The sequence below is a fragment of the Epinephelus fuscoguttatus genome, linkage group LG5, assembly GCF_011397635.1.
Source record: "Epinephelus fuscoguttatus linkage group LG5, E.fuscoguttatus.final_Chr_v1".
NCBI classification, from domain to species: Eukaryota; Metazoa; Chordata; class Actinopteri; order Perciformes; family Serranidae; genus Epinephelus; species Epinephelus fuscoguttatus.
Genome location: NC_064756.1, coordinates 34893654 through 34909292, shown reverse-complemented (window position 1 = coordinate 34909292; position 15639 = coordinate 34893654). Strand labels below are relative to the sequence as shown.

The 15639-nt window shown below is 42.0% G+C and overlaps 3 protein-coding genes across 4 annotated transcripts in view; 1 reads left to right on the top strand and 2 right to left on the bottom strand.

Annotated features, from left to right (window-relative positions):
- Nucleotides 1-657: 657 nt before the first annotated feature.
- LOC125889342 (claudin-like protein ZF-A89) lies at nt 658-11559 on the bottom strand. 2 transcript variants are annotated; one of them, XM_049577218.1, is made up of 2 exons: nt 8889-9599; nt 658-1706 (listed from the first exon to the last, which is right to left on the bottom strand). In XM_049577218.1, the coding sequence occupies exons 1-2, from the start codon at nt 9362-9364 to the stop codon at nt 1031-1033; spliced, it is 1152 nt and encodes a 383-aa protein (XP_049433175.1). In that variant the 5' UTR covers nt 9365-9599; the 3' UTR covers nt 658-1030. The 2 variants fall into 2 exon arrangements, with proteins under 2 accessions (XP_049433175.1, XP_049433176.1); XM_049577219.1 differs by lacking the exon at nt 658-1706 and adding an exon at nt 10798-11559 and having other exon boundaries at nt 8234-9139.
- Nucleotides 11513-15639, top strand: part of LOC125889339 (claudin-9) — a 22906-nt gene continuing 18779 nt past the window's right edge. The window contains exon 1 of the mRNA XM_049577215.1: nt 11513-11555. The gene's annotated coding sequence lies outside the window, so the exon portion shown is untranslated. The remainder of the gene's footprint in view (nt 11556-15639) is intronic.
- The window catches only part of LOC125889039 (uncharacterized), a 4819-nt gene continuing 2324 nt past the window's right edge, over nt 13145-15639 (bottom strand). Inside the window, exon 3 of the mRNA XM_049576690.1 lies at nt 13145-14669. Within this exon, the coding sequence (XP_049432647.1) occupies nt 14018-14669 (652 nt within the window). The 3' untranslated portion in view covers nt 13145-14017. The remainder of the gene's footprint in view (nt 14670-15639) is intronic.

Here is a 15639-nt window from a genome sequence, read left to right as displayed (position 1 = left end):
AAAAATAACCTATTCAGACTAATCTTTGCTTCTTTTTAAATGAGCTGTCCAACTGGAAAAAGGGAAATGTAGGGTATTTCATCATAAAAGGGGATTTATGTCTGAGTCCAAATCTGAGCCAGACTGAATCGAACAACTGTGAATGTTATGTGAGTAATGTGAAAGTAAACTGCTGAGAGAGCAGGAACACTTAGTGGGGAAATTTTGAGCATTTGAAGCCTTTCAGACATTTCCTGTGGGTCATGTGACCCTCCCTTCTCTCTGATCAGCAGCCTGATACAGTAACATGAGAATAGCCCCATCAGGTGGGTGCGACTGTGAACTTAAAACAGCAACACTTCAAATCAAAACATCTTTCAAAATCAGTTTAAAGCCTAATCATTTAAAAGCCTCAGGAGAAAAACTTTTGTGACACATTTGCGTTATCTTTAATTACTGTAATCTAGTTTCTCCCCAAGTATTTACGACAGCGATGTATGAAACATACTAAGGCAGGTCATGATTTAATAAAGTGATCAGCCAACAGCATTACAAGTCTCTGAGTCACCATCTTTGTTCCCTGTGCAGTGATCTTTGGTAAGTCCCTGACAAACAGGTTTTGTAGGTCCTTTGTGCATTTTTTAAATATACATAAACACAAGGTGTGACAGAAGCAAATCGTACAACAGAAGGTCATTTATTGTGAAAAAAACAAAATCACAAATATCAAAGGACAAAACGGTGCAAAGTGCAATTACAAAAAGATTTTTCAACCACTTTCCCAAACATGTAAAACACAGTTTCTATAATTTAATAAACTATCACCTTATAGATGTTCATCTCCAAAAGTAACATCAATATTCAAACAGAGAGCATATTTATACAACATTGTGTTGCTCTTATAGGACAAAGTGCATATTTCCTTCATTGTGGGCTTCTGTGTGTATGTCCTTTTTCTTGACGTTTCACAGCAGCTGATTAAAGTCCAAGCTTCCTTCACTTCTCAGAGACAAAAACATCCACCAGACTTCTCTTTGTCCCTTTAGAACTCTCAAATATATGTCTTTGTCGGGGTGTTAGACCGGTATGAGTCATCTTTGCTGTATCCTCCAGGCTGGTTTAGGAGGTACTTCACAGAGGGGGCCTCGTCCTCTTTGTGGGGACAGTTGGCACACAGAAGCGCTCCTCCCAAGACCAACAGCGCCCCGGCCCCCCAGCCGATGTAAAGAGTGGCCCCGAGCTCTCTTTTCTGGGCATCCACTACTACAGGGTTGTAGAAGTTCCTTATGATGATGCTGGCAGTCCATGAAACGGGGATGATGCAGAGGATTCCACTAATGATCAGCAACACACCTGCTGCCACAGAAGCCCTCGCCTTGGCCCTCTCCTCTGGTATGAAGTTTGTGCACTTTCCACCGGCAAAAGCTATGAGGATCCCCGCAAGGCCTACGACGATGGAAACCACCACCAGAGCGCGGGCCCCCTGCAGGTCAGTGCTCAGAGCCAGCATGGAGTCATACACCTTACACTGCATCTGTCCCGTACTCTGGACCACGCAGCTCATCCAGATGCCCTCCCACATGACTTGGGATGTCACTATGTTGTTGCCAATGAAGGCAGTGACCCGCCACATGGGTGTGCCGCAGACAATGAGCACCCCGATCCAGCCAAAAAGGGCCAGGACGCATCCCGCCATCTGCATTGCCATGGAAGCCATCGTCGTCTCTCTCTCTCTGAGTGTCTCTGAGAGAATATTAACAGCTGATCAGGTGTTTATGTTCATCTGAAGCAGAGTGAAGAATGGGAGGCGTGAGAGACTATTAAGGACACATTCAAGGCCCTGCCAAAGAATACCAGCCGTGCAGGATTCTTTGTGTTAAGGAACAATAAAGGTTGGGGTTTCGCTCATTCTTCTTGGATGGAGATGAGGATCGTGTTACACAAGGTTTTGTTGGTACTCTCAACAAAGAAAAGGATGTATGTGACAGAAAATGCACCAACTTGAAAATGTCGGCAGTTTGATTGCAGAGTGGAGAGCATGAGGAGTGAGAGAGACAGCATTTGCAGTATCAATGACACAAGGGCCATGAGTCTGCAAACAGTGAGAGTTAAATAAATCCAACCTGCCATTCACAACACAGTGTCAAGGCAAACAGAGATTTGTCTCCACATGTATACATACCTGCATCTATGTGTGTACACTGAAAATAAATCCCTGCTGGTTGTGAATGAAACAAACTTTGAGAGGCAATGCCTCATTGTTGGGGACCAAATTGAAAGAACAGTACCTACAGACCTACCCACAGAAATCAGCTCAATGTTGAGATTGTTTAATTAAAATCAAGATTTTTTTTATCACCTCCTGACATATAGTGCTTTATGAGACTTGTCCGGTTCTGGTCGTCGCCAGGTAGAAACTATTGTCCTCAGCTTGCTGTTGTGGCCACTGCAGCAAAATGTTACACCATAAACTTTTGTCTTTGCTCATGTGGGTCTTTATTAGATGCTGCAGTACTGCAAGGTCGTCTGTCTGTTTGACATATTTCAAAACACCTCTAAAAAGGTGATGAAGATGTGTTTGAGATTTTGATTTAGATTTGGTATAGTTTTATTGTCTTCTTAAAGGAACAGTGTGTAAGATTTAGGGGGATTTAGTGGCATCTAGTGGTGAGGATTGCCAATTGCAACCAGCTGAATCTTCTCCTGGTTAGAATTCTTTCAGCATTCATTGTTCAGGAGGGTTTTACCGGGAGCTGCATAATCTGCAGAGGTCTCTTCCTCTCCAAAAGAAACAGACCAGGCAGGGGTGAAAGTAAGCTGGTATGGTCCGGTACTGCGTACCACTAAAAGATTCATTGACGGTACGCAGTACCAGGAAGAGGAGAGAGCAGCTGCCTGCTAAAGCCCAGATTCAGAACCAGTGACGGCCGCACTTAAGGCCAGAAAATAGATCTGCTAGCAATACATGCAGTTTTAAACACCACTTTGTTTGTTTATTAATTGCTTTTAACTCGTTCCGAATTGCTTCTGAACCGTCCATGCTGTGTTTTGGTCCATGCTGGACGGTCACGGAGCCTTGCTGCCCAGACATCTCCCTCTCTCCCACAGCCCCCCTTGGCAGAAAGTCCGGTGGTCTCCTATGAGCTCAGCATTAGAGACGTGCAACACTCCGTAAATGTCATTCAGTTCATCAAAAAATATCCCAATTAAAATCAGTAGCATAATAAGCAGATATGTTCCATGCTATTTTGTTTAATTTCAACAACACAGAGAACAGCTTGAACAAGCTGCATGTGAGCTAACGATCAGGGATTTCACTCTCAGCAGTACGTGACTGCGCATGCGCATCTACTTCCGAAACACAGTGGTTAGGGTGTGTTTGATTTATTGTACTGGGACGTTTGATTTTTCCACAACTGGACCACGGACGTCAAAAAATGCCGTTTGCACCGGGACAGGACAAACAATAAATAAAACCAACGAATCCCACACATTTTTATGGTTGGCTCAAACGCTGTCAGCGTGATTTAAATAGGAAATATTTAAATAGTTTATTGAGTTTATTGCAGATGTTGATCAATGTTTTATACAACGAAAAATAGGCAAAGAGGAAAAGAGAAAAAGAAAAAAATGACGTGCAAGGTTTTAAGTGTTCATTAAGGTTTCATACATGCCAGCACCCTAAACATTAAAACAAATATTTTACTATCCACATTGTGAAGTGTTTCTAATTTCTTTCTACTCCATACAGGTACAGTAAAATATTGAAATGTTTTTATTTGTTTGTTTGGTTTTTGACTTTACTGCACATTGTGCATCTTTGCAAATAATTTCTGCCTTGCCATGTCTATGTCTGTGCATGTGCTGGTTCAGTCATAGAGTAGTATAATGAACCTCTCTATTGTTTCCATTACCTCCTGTGGTATGTCATTTGGGGCAGAAGACAACAGGGCAAGTGTAAGCTCTGGAAGCACAGCCCATAGTCTCTTTCTCTCCAAAACAAACAGACCAGGTGATTGAAACTGGTAAAAACACTACATAAAGCAGTTTCATGTTAAAAAAAAAAAAATCAGTATTTTCTTTAACGCCCTCATTGCTGAGGACCTGCTAATGATGGTAGCTGATGCAAACATGTGAATGGCCCTATCTGGAGCCAGTGTTTGGTTTGTCCGTTCCAGGCTACTGTAGAAACACTGCAATACAACATGGTGGACACTGTGGACAAGAACCTGATCACTATGTAGATATAAACAGCTCATTCCAAGGTGATAAAACACAATGACTCTTATTTCCAGGTGATTATACACTAAAAAAAACATCCTTTTTATATTATATTCCTTTTCTGCCAATATATCCCTCTAAATCCTACACACTGTACCTTTAATAAAACAAGTGGGATTCTTTTAGTTTTAGTTTCTGATTTTGTGCCACATGGTATGAATTTTTCATGTAAATATATCCTTCAGTGCTTACAACAAGATTTTAAAAGGCTAAAAATAAAGTGTATCAGGTGTGACATACTGAGACATTTCAGAATCATTGAAAGTAGGAAAATAATTTCCACTTTCAATGATTCATTTACTGAAACCCTTTTTTCAATCAAGCTTTGTCAGACCATGATGGATTTGTTCCATTGTCTTCTCTGACATCAGTGAGTTTGGCACACAATCATTAACCCATAACAGGTTCAGGTAGATTCTCTCTCTCTGTAATGACAGAGGACGACTCAGGAATGTGAAACCAGGTAAAATGTAACAACACAACAGGGTGTGTTCACACCAGTGAAACACCTTGTCATGCTGTGTTGACATTATGTTTGTGATTAGATGTCTGTGGAATATCAGAGAGGTCATTTCCTGAATGTCATACAGTGACATGTATTTATAGACAAGGACATAGATTTCGTTTTGACACTGGGTTGGAGAGGGTCCTCCCCCAGTAGCATCCGACACTTAATTTCCTGCATTCTGGTGACTTTATTCAGCAATTTATGTTTGTCTTTACTTTTGTCAAAATAAAAGTCCTCTGCTACTATCATGTTTTCAGTGTGGGGGGGCAAAGGCACATGTTCTAAATATTAAGACAAATGTGTCCCCTGAATTCTGTGCCTATGTTTGAAGACAAATCCACTAAATGAGGTGACAAAACACACTGTTTGTAACTACCTATTTTTTTTCTACCGAAAAACACCTGCAAACCATATCACTGTGCAGAAGGAAGCATACATCTACTCATGGAAAACGGGCTCGTGCTTGTGAAAGTGCATGATGTAAACATTAATGGTGCCTTCATTGGCTGAATTACTTTGAATCAGTGGAAGAAATCCCTGCAACGCCACTCAAACAACAATGGTAACAGCAACCATCATTTCTGGGTAGACAACTGGCAATTGATTTGAATTGCGGAGTTATGTCAAATTTGCAAACTTGTTTATTTCCGTTGTTATTTTATAATAATAATAATAATAATAATAGAGCAACAACAATAATCATTAAAAAAAAACTTTACATACTTTACATACTGTGTGGCTCTGGACAGAGGCCACAGCAAAACATATTTTAGCCACCTGAAGACTCACCCAAAAAAACATGTATATATTGAAGAAAGTATACGCTATATTTGAAATCTATTTTCTCTGCTTTATTTTACACGCTAACTGATCAAAGCAGGGATAGACCAGGGGGGTGACTGCACATTGTGCCTCTTTGCAAATAACTTTCGCCTTGCCATGTCTATATCTGTGCATGTGCTGGTTCGGTCATAGAGTAGTATAATGAACCTCTCTATTGTGGCCATTACCTCCTGTGGTATGTCATTTGGGGCAGAAGAGTTTCAACAGGGCATGTGTAAGCTCTGGAAACACAGCCCATACAGTCTTTTTCCCAAGGCCAAGAAAGCTTGATACAGTGTCACAGCCCGTCAATGTATGGAACATTAATAGTGCATGTGCTTTTACTCTGGCCCTAGCCCTGCTGCAAGTTCATGGGCTGCAAGGTATTGAAAGTTCTTTCCAGTTCCATATGCCAACCAAAGCTCATGTTCTGAGTGTAAAGTCTGATGCCCTTTTTAAACAGGAATTGTGCAAATTTGCAGGAAAGCCCAATCAGTCTTTTTTCAGCATTGGGAGTATAAAAGCAAAATTGGGGAGTGCAGCAAAATGCCGCCTACCTACTTTTCTTTATACAGAATGCGCCTTTTTCAGTGCAATGGGGGGTGTGAACAAGTAACAAAACGTGTAGCTCAGCATGTGACACATCAAACAGTGATGTACCCGAGGGAAGCCGCGGCTGGTCAGTCCTTCGGAAATTCTCTCGTAAGTTGGCCTGTCCTTCACCGTCCCCGTCATCTGACGGTTAATGGCCTCTTCGTTTGCGAGGGCAAGGAGGGCGTGCAATTCCTTGTCTCCCCAGTTGCTCATCTTTACAGTGTCTTTCAGGTTTGCATTTCCCTCTTGCTACTAGCTGCTTGTTGTGGAAGGCCGCCTCTGTCTTTTTAAACCAAAAAAAGGTTCCGCCAATATGTCTACCCTACAAGGTGGAAAGTTGGGCACCTCGGATCAACTCGCCAATCCGGCTCTGTGTGTCTAAACGCTTGCAGCTTGCCGGCAAAACGGCCCAACATTCGCGGAAAATCTGGCAGTGTAAAAGGGGCTTGAGCCACTGCCACAGCCAGCACCACAACATCAGTATCAACCGTTTGAATCATGATTTTCTGATGGCCATTTCTTGCTGTATGGTCAACATGTAATAAAATGCGACTGTTGGCTTCCTCATGTGTACAAGGGGCAATCGAAGACACATCTAGGAGTGATGGCTTGCTGAGGACTTCCATAGCAGCTCCATTGGTTCTGCAAAGTAAAATTACTGGTTTTGCCAATGGAGTCTTGGTGGCTCTGAGGTTATGGCTTCACTTCCCTGTTGGAAAGGCATGTGTGGCAGAAGGAAGTGAAAATATTGAACAGATACTGTTTTTTGGTGGGGTTGGTTTCAAACCGAGCAGCAGATGCTCAGTGCAGTTTAATTTTATATATGTGACACAAGGTTTTTTCCCCCTGAAAGTTACTGTAAGCAAACACTGTGATTTCTTCTATACACTGGCCTGCTGCTTTAAGCAATCACTAGAGCACCAAATGGATAAAAACTGCACAGCTGAAAATAGTCCCCAATGAACGCAGAATTTATTCATGTTTTTATAATGTTTGCTAAATGCTACAGTGCTCAGCAAGGACATTATTTAGCCTTTTTAAGATCAAAATATACTGGACATTTAAAGATGAACAATAGAAACCAATGTGATTGGACCTCAGTCCAGGAGACAGAGGAAGAAAATATTGATAGTGTTGTTTTAAGCCTTTTTTAATGGGATTTGTTGACAATTAAAAAAAATGCAGAACACTTCAGTCTTATCCATTAAAATTAACAGTCAATCCTCAAACCTCATTGTAATCGTTGATTTTCACTGCTATCAATCATGTATTTAATCTTTAATCTTTTCTTTAACCAAGTCAAAGCAAGTACGTTTGAATTCAGATTGTTTAAATGCTGGTGGTGTGTGGGCACGGCTCTTACATGTTGTTGAAACTAGCACACTGTAGCCAGTTCTGTGAAAAACACTAGACTGGCACTCAACTCTGGAAAACCGGTTCAGCCGGTTTGTCTGCATGAAGATTTCAAACATACTGCTGAATGCTTTTGAATACATGTTGCTGTTACACTCTCTCCTGCTTCATTATACATTCTGGTTTCTGACCCATTTAAATTTAAAACAATGACAGTTTTATTTCCCGTAAACAGTAAAAATAAATGCAATCAGTTGGACACGTGCACGTCAGTTACCTTTCTGTCAGCCAGCAGGAGAAGCTGGGTCATCACTGCATTAGTCAACCTTGTAGATAAGATCAAGGTGAAAGATTTGCTTTCAGGCTGGCAAGACCAACATTTGAAATATGTCATGCTCGCATCTCTGCTCTTGAGCTGATTTGAGTTTGCAAATATTAAATCCACTGTATTTTTTATTCCTTTGAACTTTTTCCCCGGGTTGTCCTTATATTGAACCTGTCTGACAAACATTTCCAACAGACAATATTTAGTTTTATGTCTCTGACTCTCTGCTCACTCATAATCTCGCTGATCTATATTATTTTATTGTGCTCATTTCATTGCTCTGGACTGCCATCTTTGAACCAAAATTGTTAATGTAAACAGCAAAAAAAGACCAAAGAACAAACTCAAAAAAATAGGCACACAAAAGAACATCATTTCAGTAAATATTTTATTACAAATCAGTGAATTCAGTAAACAAAAACAGTCTTTGGATATAACATTTGAACAAAGATGTTTGTAAAATATTTTTTTACAGTAAATTCACAACATATCAAGGGTACTGTACAAGTGTCCTTCCATCATAGCTCCTGTTAATCATTAGCATCCTTCTAGCACAGCTTAGATTTACATTCAGAGGAAAATAGCTTTATATAGTATAACTCTCATTCAGTCCAGTCATCATGCTGATGGGAGATTTTCTTGCCAGTACAACAGTTTCATACCACATCTTCTGTGCTGTGTTTCTCTTTGCTCAAGAAACACTCTCTCTTGCCTCCACCCAAGAAATCTGAATTCCTCAGAAAACCAGTTCTCACTGTGTTTCACTCAGAGAAAATGAGACACAACTTGTGGTGCTGTCAGAAAGTCACAACAAAGGAGGGTTACTCAAGAAACGTAAATAATTAGTCTTTCTCAGAAGAATCGACCTGTTAGACGTAGGCTCGGCTGGAGACTGCAGACCTGGCACCAGCGTACTTGACTGGATACTCTGGGCTCTCTTTGGGTGGACAGGAGCTGCAGAGGAGGGCACCACCCAGGATGAGAAGAGCAGCTGTACCCCAGCCGATGTAGAGTGCAGCTCCCAGCTCTCTCCTCTGGGCGTTGGTTATGATGGGGTTGTAGAAATCCCTGATAATGGTGTTGGCAGACCAGCAGACGGGGATGAGGATGAGAACACCAGCACAAATGAAGACGATTCCAGCAGCAATGGCCACCTTAGCTTTGGCACGTGGCTCCTCCACAAAGTTGGTGCACTTGCCTCCAGCGATGCCCAAAATGACCCCAAAGGCAGCGACGATGATGGCGATGACCACAAGAGCTCTGGCGGCCTGGAGGTCCTGGGGTAGAGCCAGCAGAGAATCATAAATCTTGCACTGCATCTGGCCCGTACTCTGCATCACACAGTTCATCCACAAGCCTTCCCAAATGACTTGCGCTGTCACAATGTTGGCTCCAATGAAGGCCGTGACCTTCCACATAGGCAGGGCACACACAATGATGGTCCCCAGGAAGCCAATGATGGCCAGGGCGAAGCCCAGCATCTGTCGTCCCATTGACACCATGATGAGGTCTTGTTCGAGTCACTTGAACAGAAGCAGAGGAGTAGTAGTTTTCAGGAAGCAGGTCAGCTCAGCTCAGGATGTAAAGTTGAATAAAGTCTGTGGCTCACTTCCTTTGGTTATAAGGATGTCTCTCTTGAAGGTGGAGTCAGAATGTCCTTCCCTCTGACCTGAAACCAGTGCCATCAGTGACTTACCCGCCCAACCAGATTCTTCACATTATCTGTATGCGGACAGGGAGCAGTTTCGATGAGATGAACATCAGCCTCAATGTAAAAGAGGCTTGTAAAGAGGCACCGCATTCCTAATTGAAACAATGGTCTGCCAGTGGCCAACCTTTGACTGGGCCGTTACTGGATGATCAGGTCCAGTCACTGGTTTCAGGTTTAAAAAAAAACACACCGACGTGGGTGGAGGTATCACCGGATGACGAAAGAAGCCTCAATTTGTGGTTTTACTCATTACGTCTGTTTAATCAACACCATGTATTATTTTATTGTATCATCCTAGGAAGTGATTGCGTTTGTTTCCCATCAGAATGACAGTACTCACGTTGATCAGTGTCGCAGTTGATTGAATCACATTTTGCTTTTATTTTCACAAGGTTTATCTCTTTGTGTTCCTCAGAGGTTTACAGTGAAATAATAAAGTGATAATAAGATTGTAAAATCCTTAATTTTAATTTTTATAGATATAAGGAAAAAAATGACATTGGCTTTTTTTCTGCCTCTCACTCACCCAGACACACACAAGGGCTCTGACCTTGTAAGATGCCAGATACAATTTCATCATATTGCATAAAATAGAAACAGTATGTTGTGATAATGACTCCACAAACAGACACGTGAATATGTTTAAAAACATTTTATTGAAAATTGAGTAATTTCAAAAATAAAGTTGCATTCACAAAAAACAAACAAATCATCACTATATACAAAATGTGCTCTGTATGAAAAAAAAATAAATATATGTATCGACAGTGACTTCCTTATGAAAAACAACTCTCAGTGCACACAGCCATGTTGATACAATATTCCTCTAATATCAAGACTTCATAAAGATTTCTACTTCACAGCCCAAAAATCCAAAGTGGAAACATGTTACTGATGACAATCAAAATGTTTTAGTGATTGTTTAAGTGAATTCATTTTAAATCCTAACAGTGTATTGGAATACATACCATTCTTTCGAAATACAATCTGTATTTTGGTGCAATTTTGCTATTTAATCACATAACAAGTTCCTGTAGCTGAAAGTCTCAGACAGAAATATCAGTCTGTATCCTCTTTCAGTCCATTCAGTTTTTAGAGGTTTTGCCTGGGAGAGTATGTGGTCGGTGCTGCATACGGTTTGGCAGGTATGTATGATCCGGTGCCTGTGTACGGTCGGCTGGATGGGGGAGCATACACAGGGCCGTATGTTGCCGGGTTTGGCACTGGGCCTGCGTAAGGGTACATAGGTGCTGGTGGGTAGCCTGGGTATCCATACATGGGTTTTTGAGGAGGGCAGGATGTGGTGAGGATGATCCCACCGATCAGAAGAATTGCAGCAGAGGCCCAGCCGATGTAGATGGAGGCTCCGATTTCCCTTCTCTGTGTGTCAATGGTCAGGGGGTTCGTGAAGTCTGTGATGGTGATGGCTGCAGACCAGCAGACAGGGATGAGGATCAGGATGGCGGCAAGAATGAGAAGGCAGCCCCCTATGATCACCACCTTGGCGTTTGATGAATCTTTTTTCAGGCAGCTGGTGCACTTGGCTCCGATGAAGGTGATGATGAAGCCAATGAAGCCGAAGACGAGGGCGATGATGACCAGGGCTCGGGCGGCTTGTAGATCCGGGGTCAGCCTCATAACAGACTCATTCAGCCTGCATTGCATCTGCCCGGTGCTCTGCATCACACAGTTCATCCACAGGCCGTCCCACACGATCTGGCCCGTCACGATATTGGCACCGATGTAGGAGGTCACTCTCCACATGGGGATCCCGCAGGTCACCGCCACCCCAACAAGACCTATGAAGCTTATGACCTGACCTGCCACTTCCTTGCCAATCCTTCCCATGGTGAAGAGGCTTTGTCTGCGGCAGGAGAGAGGAGCGTTTCAGGGTTCAGGTCTGGTCCTCTTTCAGAGTGACACAGCTCTCTCGCTTGATGTTTGTCAGAGAATGTGCAGGAGGAAGGCTGTCTCGTCGTCAGGTGAGTTCTTCTGGCCAAACAAGATTCCTCTTCCCAGGGCCAGAGGAGTGGCACTCATTTCTAAACAATGCCTTGGTTTTGTTCTCAGAAATCACGCTTTCATATGCAGATTTCCCTGCAGTAAGGATGGGGTTATTGGATGGAGTTACAGCCACTTCAAAGGTCCTGAAACCAGCTCAAGACCATGACCTATAGCAAATGATTAAATTATGTCCAGTCATTTTCACAAACAGGCTCTTTGCTGTGTTAATTTAAAATCGGAGTAGTAGTTGGGCATCTTAAGACAACGTCAAATCCCCCACACACACTACTGACAAGCAAACAAAACAAAAAGCTACTGGAATTATCTCTACTCACTATGAAGTTCATGTTATTTAAAGTCAACAGAGACTTTTACACCTGTTTGCCTCCACACTGACTATTGTAGAGGAGAGGATGGGAGGAAACTGTGAGCGACTCTTTGTTAACATAGAAAACTGACTAAAATAGCACGATTTAATTGTGTCTGTAGGTTTCATGTTCACACCAATGTATCTCTGCACTAAAATACTGGGGCATACTCAATCTGAAAACAGTGTGCACTGTTTTGCTACAGTGTGCACATTTTCCAGGTTACAGAACAAATTTCCTTGAAGCCATGTGAAACCACAGGTTTTGATGTACACTCTTTCTCATTTGGCATGTGTGTCAGAGGTGTTACCCAATAGCAGCGATGTGTATACATGTATAAACAAAATTCTAGTTAAACTTTTCTTATTGTACATACTGTACATGTTTTGTACTGTTCCTTTAAGTGACATCATGAAGAGGAAATGACATCATTTAATAGTTCTATGAAGACAAATTCAAATGCTCGTAAGTTTTGCTTTTCATTTAGAACATTTTTTGGTACGTTTTTATGACAAAACCTTCTCTGTCAAGCAAAACATATCCACCCCCAAAAAACACTGAGTTAGAAAAAAGACGCTAAAGTCATGATGCTCAAACAAAAAATACTTAAGACACAGAATAAGCTGGTCTTTCTTGTTGAAAAGGCTCAACAGTTGCTTGTATCCCTGATGTTGAATGTATGCAGTCTGGCAGGTGATGAAAGGGATGAATTAAAAGCTCACTTTAACATGGACTGTGCAAACCAAGATGTGACCCAGTCAAGACAGATACTCAGCCCTGAGCTGAGGGGGAGAGATCTGTTCTAACATTGATAACAAGTATCTTGATGGAGTGATGATAAGACACAGGAAACAAGTCATATCAGCACTTTGAATTTGAAAAAAAACCTTGCTACATTCTAAGTTCCCTGAAACCTCTGTTGGGTAAACAAACTGTTGACACTTAATCTTTCACACACTGTTTCCAGTAATGTGATACTTCTCAAACAAATATTTCCAGTGCGACCCAGTGAAGATGCAAATTCATCTATCCGGTTTCCCATCACGGCTGTAACCTCCTTGCATATGATGGATAATTCGTGTCCACTGCATTGGTGCATAATCATGTCCTCAGCTTACCTTGTGATGTGGATTTTATTACCTCTTCTCCAGTCTCATAAACACTATTTGAGTTTCTCAGAAGTAAGTAAACAGTAATCATCCAGTGGGTATAGAGTTTATTTACAGTAACAGGATATCACAAGGTTCAGAAATATAAATGTAGAATTTGCAGGCTGGGTAAAAATAAAAAGGAGAGCAGATAGAAATGCAGAGATTTTCCTGAACTCACGGTGTTTACTTATTGCTGACACTCCATTTGTTACTTAGACAGACGTAATCAATGCAAAACTTACTTTAGCAGAAATTATACATGAAGGCAGCTGCATTCCTGCCTTTATTTTCAGAGATGTTAGAATCTGAATGACAATAAAGATAATTACTCTGTGAGAGCCTCACAACAATCCAGATATTTACAGAGACTAATAATAATCATGATTCAAATCCTAGTTTCTTATCAGCCAGCCACAATACAACATAGATTCAGATTTTAAAGGGCGCTTACATTTTTACATTGTAGTTTGAGACATGTACATAAGTTCCTTTTTGGTGTTGTCTAAACAGCTAACATTTTGACACCTCATGGCAAGAAAAACACAGCCATAAAACTGATGATGTCTTTGCTCCATCTCATTGTGACATTGAGCTAGGTGCACAATTACAGGGCCCCAGCGGCACAATTAAATGGGATCTGTATCAGACACTTAAAATTAATGCTTTTTAGGACCTTTTCAAGATAGTCTTTACTCACACAGTCATTATTTATGCTCTTAGTTACACAAAGACAAAACATCCACTGGCGGAAAGGTCACTTTGACACATTCTCTAATTGCAAAATCGACCTTAAAAAGGATTGTGGTAAGCTGTGATTTCATGCTATATTTACATTGCCAGTGAATATACGAAGCAAACTATTATTTCTCTCTGTTGCGATTTTTGTGACCTCAACAGTCCATGTGGCAAGCGCTAACCATCTTATACGTATTGTCTTGACGTGGAAGCCGACTTCACAGGTGTGAATCTGGGTACGTAGTGGGGGTGTTCATGTTTGGGTGGGCAGTTCCAACACAGTAGCCCCCCTCCCATGAGCAGCAGTGCAGCAGCCGTCCAGCCGATATACAGAGCGGCTCCTAACTCATACCTCTGGGCTGCAACCATAAGTGGGTTATAGAAGTTGGTGATGATGGTGTTGGCAGACCAGGACACTGGAATAAGACAGAGCAACCCTGAGACGATGAACAAAATTCCAGCAAGGATGCAAGCCTTTGACTTGGATCGCTCGTCCTCGATGCAGTTTGTGCATTTCCCCCCGGCGATTGACAAGACCACCCCAAAGATTCCAGTGAGGATGGAGATGATGATCATGGCGCGAGCGGCCTGCAGGTCCTGGGGCAGAGCCAGCATGGAGTCATATACCTTGCACTGCATCTGGCCAGTACTCTGCACAACACAGTTCATCCACATGCCCTGCCAGATGGTCTGAGCTGTGATGATGTTGGCTCCGATGAAAGCAGTGACCTTCCACATGGGCAAGGCGCACACCACGATGACCAAGAACCAGCCAATCAAAGCCATGGATATACCAATGAGCTGAATCCCCTGAGAAACCATTTCAGCGGCGTTGTTCCTCACACATTAAGATCGAAAAAGAAAGACAAGTGGAATGATGTGAGCTTGTATTTATAGGTTTGTGTGTGAGAAGAAGGGGCGCAGACATGAGGGTATGTGATACCACAGTCCTCAGCTCCTATTGGCTGGAAGGAGTTTACACACAAACAGAGACCCAGTGACCTTTAGTAGTGCTGACCTGCCTGAATCCAAAGCCTCAAGGTCAGATACACACAAAAAAAACTTTTTTCCTTTCCATCAACATTTATTCTTCTAAACTCACAGATTTATAAACCTTTAATAACAGTAATATGACACATCAGTAGCTTACCCTGTTTTTCTTCAAAAATGTTTCATAACTTTATTAACACTGTACAGGTATATATCCAAGTTGTTCAAGAGAAAAATTGGGCAAACTATTGTGTTATGGATAAAAGTTTCACCTCTGAACAAGAATAAACAGGATGTGCTGTTATCAGGCACGTGCAGATAAATTCCAGATGCCGCTAAAGTACCAACCCTTTTGGCCTCTGACTAGATAAGTGCCTTTTTTGCATGACATTTTTTTGTGTTTATTTTAACAATTTTATATTTTAGCCTATTACATTTGGTCAAAGCGCCCGACAACTGCATTTGAGTCGAGCCCCTCCCCCTCCCCCTTCAACTTGTCACAGTCACCACAGTCAGCGCAACGCAAATCGGGCGCCCGGCGGACCGTCATCCACATCTCCCTCACTGACCTGCCCTTATGGACAACCAGGTAACTATACTGTTCGCGCTAAGCATCGGCATTGTTTGTCACTGTTTTTATGTTAAACCACAATTAAAATAACTCAATACTGTCAGCCTAATTTAGGCAATAACCCACCATAAAGATTAACAACAAGTAAACTAGTCTGGCATAAAACCACACCGTCTCCCTCCAGCTCCAGATTCCGCTTCACCAGCTGTCCGATGCGAGCTGAGACAGACGCCGAATTGCTGTCCCA

Bases quoted from the DNA above. Each gene is read 5' to 3' on its own strand.
- LOC125889342 (XM_049577218.1), bottom strand. From the start codon at position 9,364: ATGGTGTCAATGGGACGACAGATGCTGGGCTTCGCCCTGGCCATCATT. The intron at 1,707-8,888 runs GCTGGGAGCTGC...ACTCAGAGAGAG, and splicing joins ACCAACGCCCAGAGGAGAGA to AGAGACGACGATGGCTTCCA.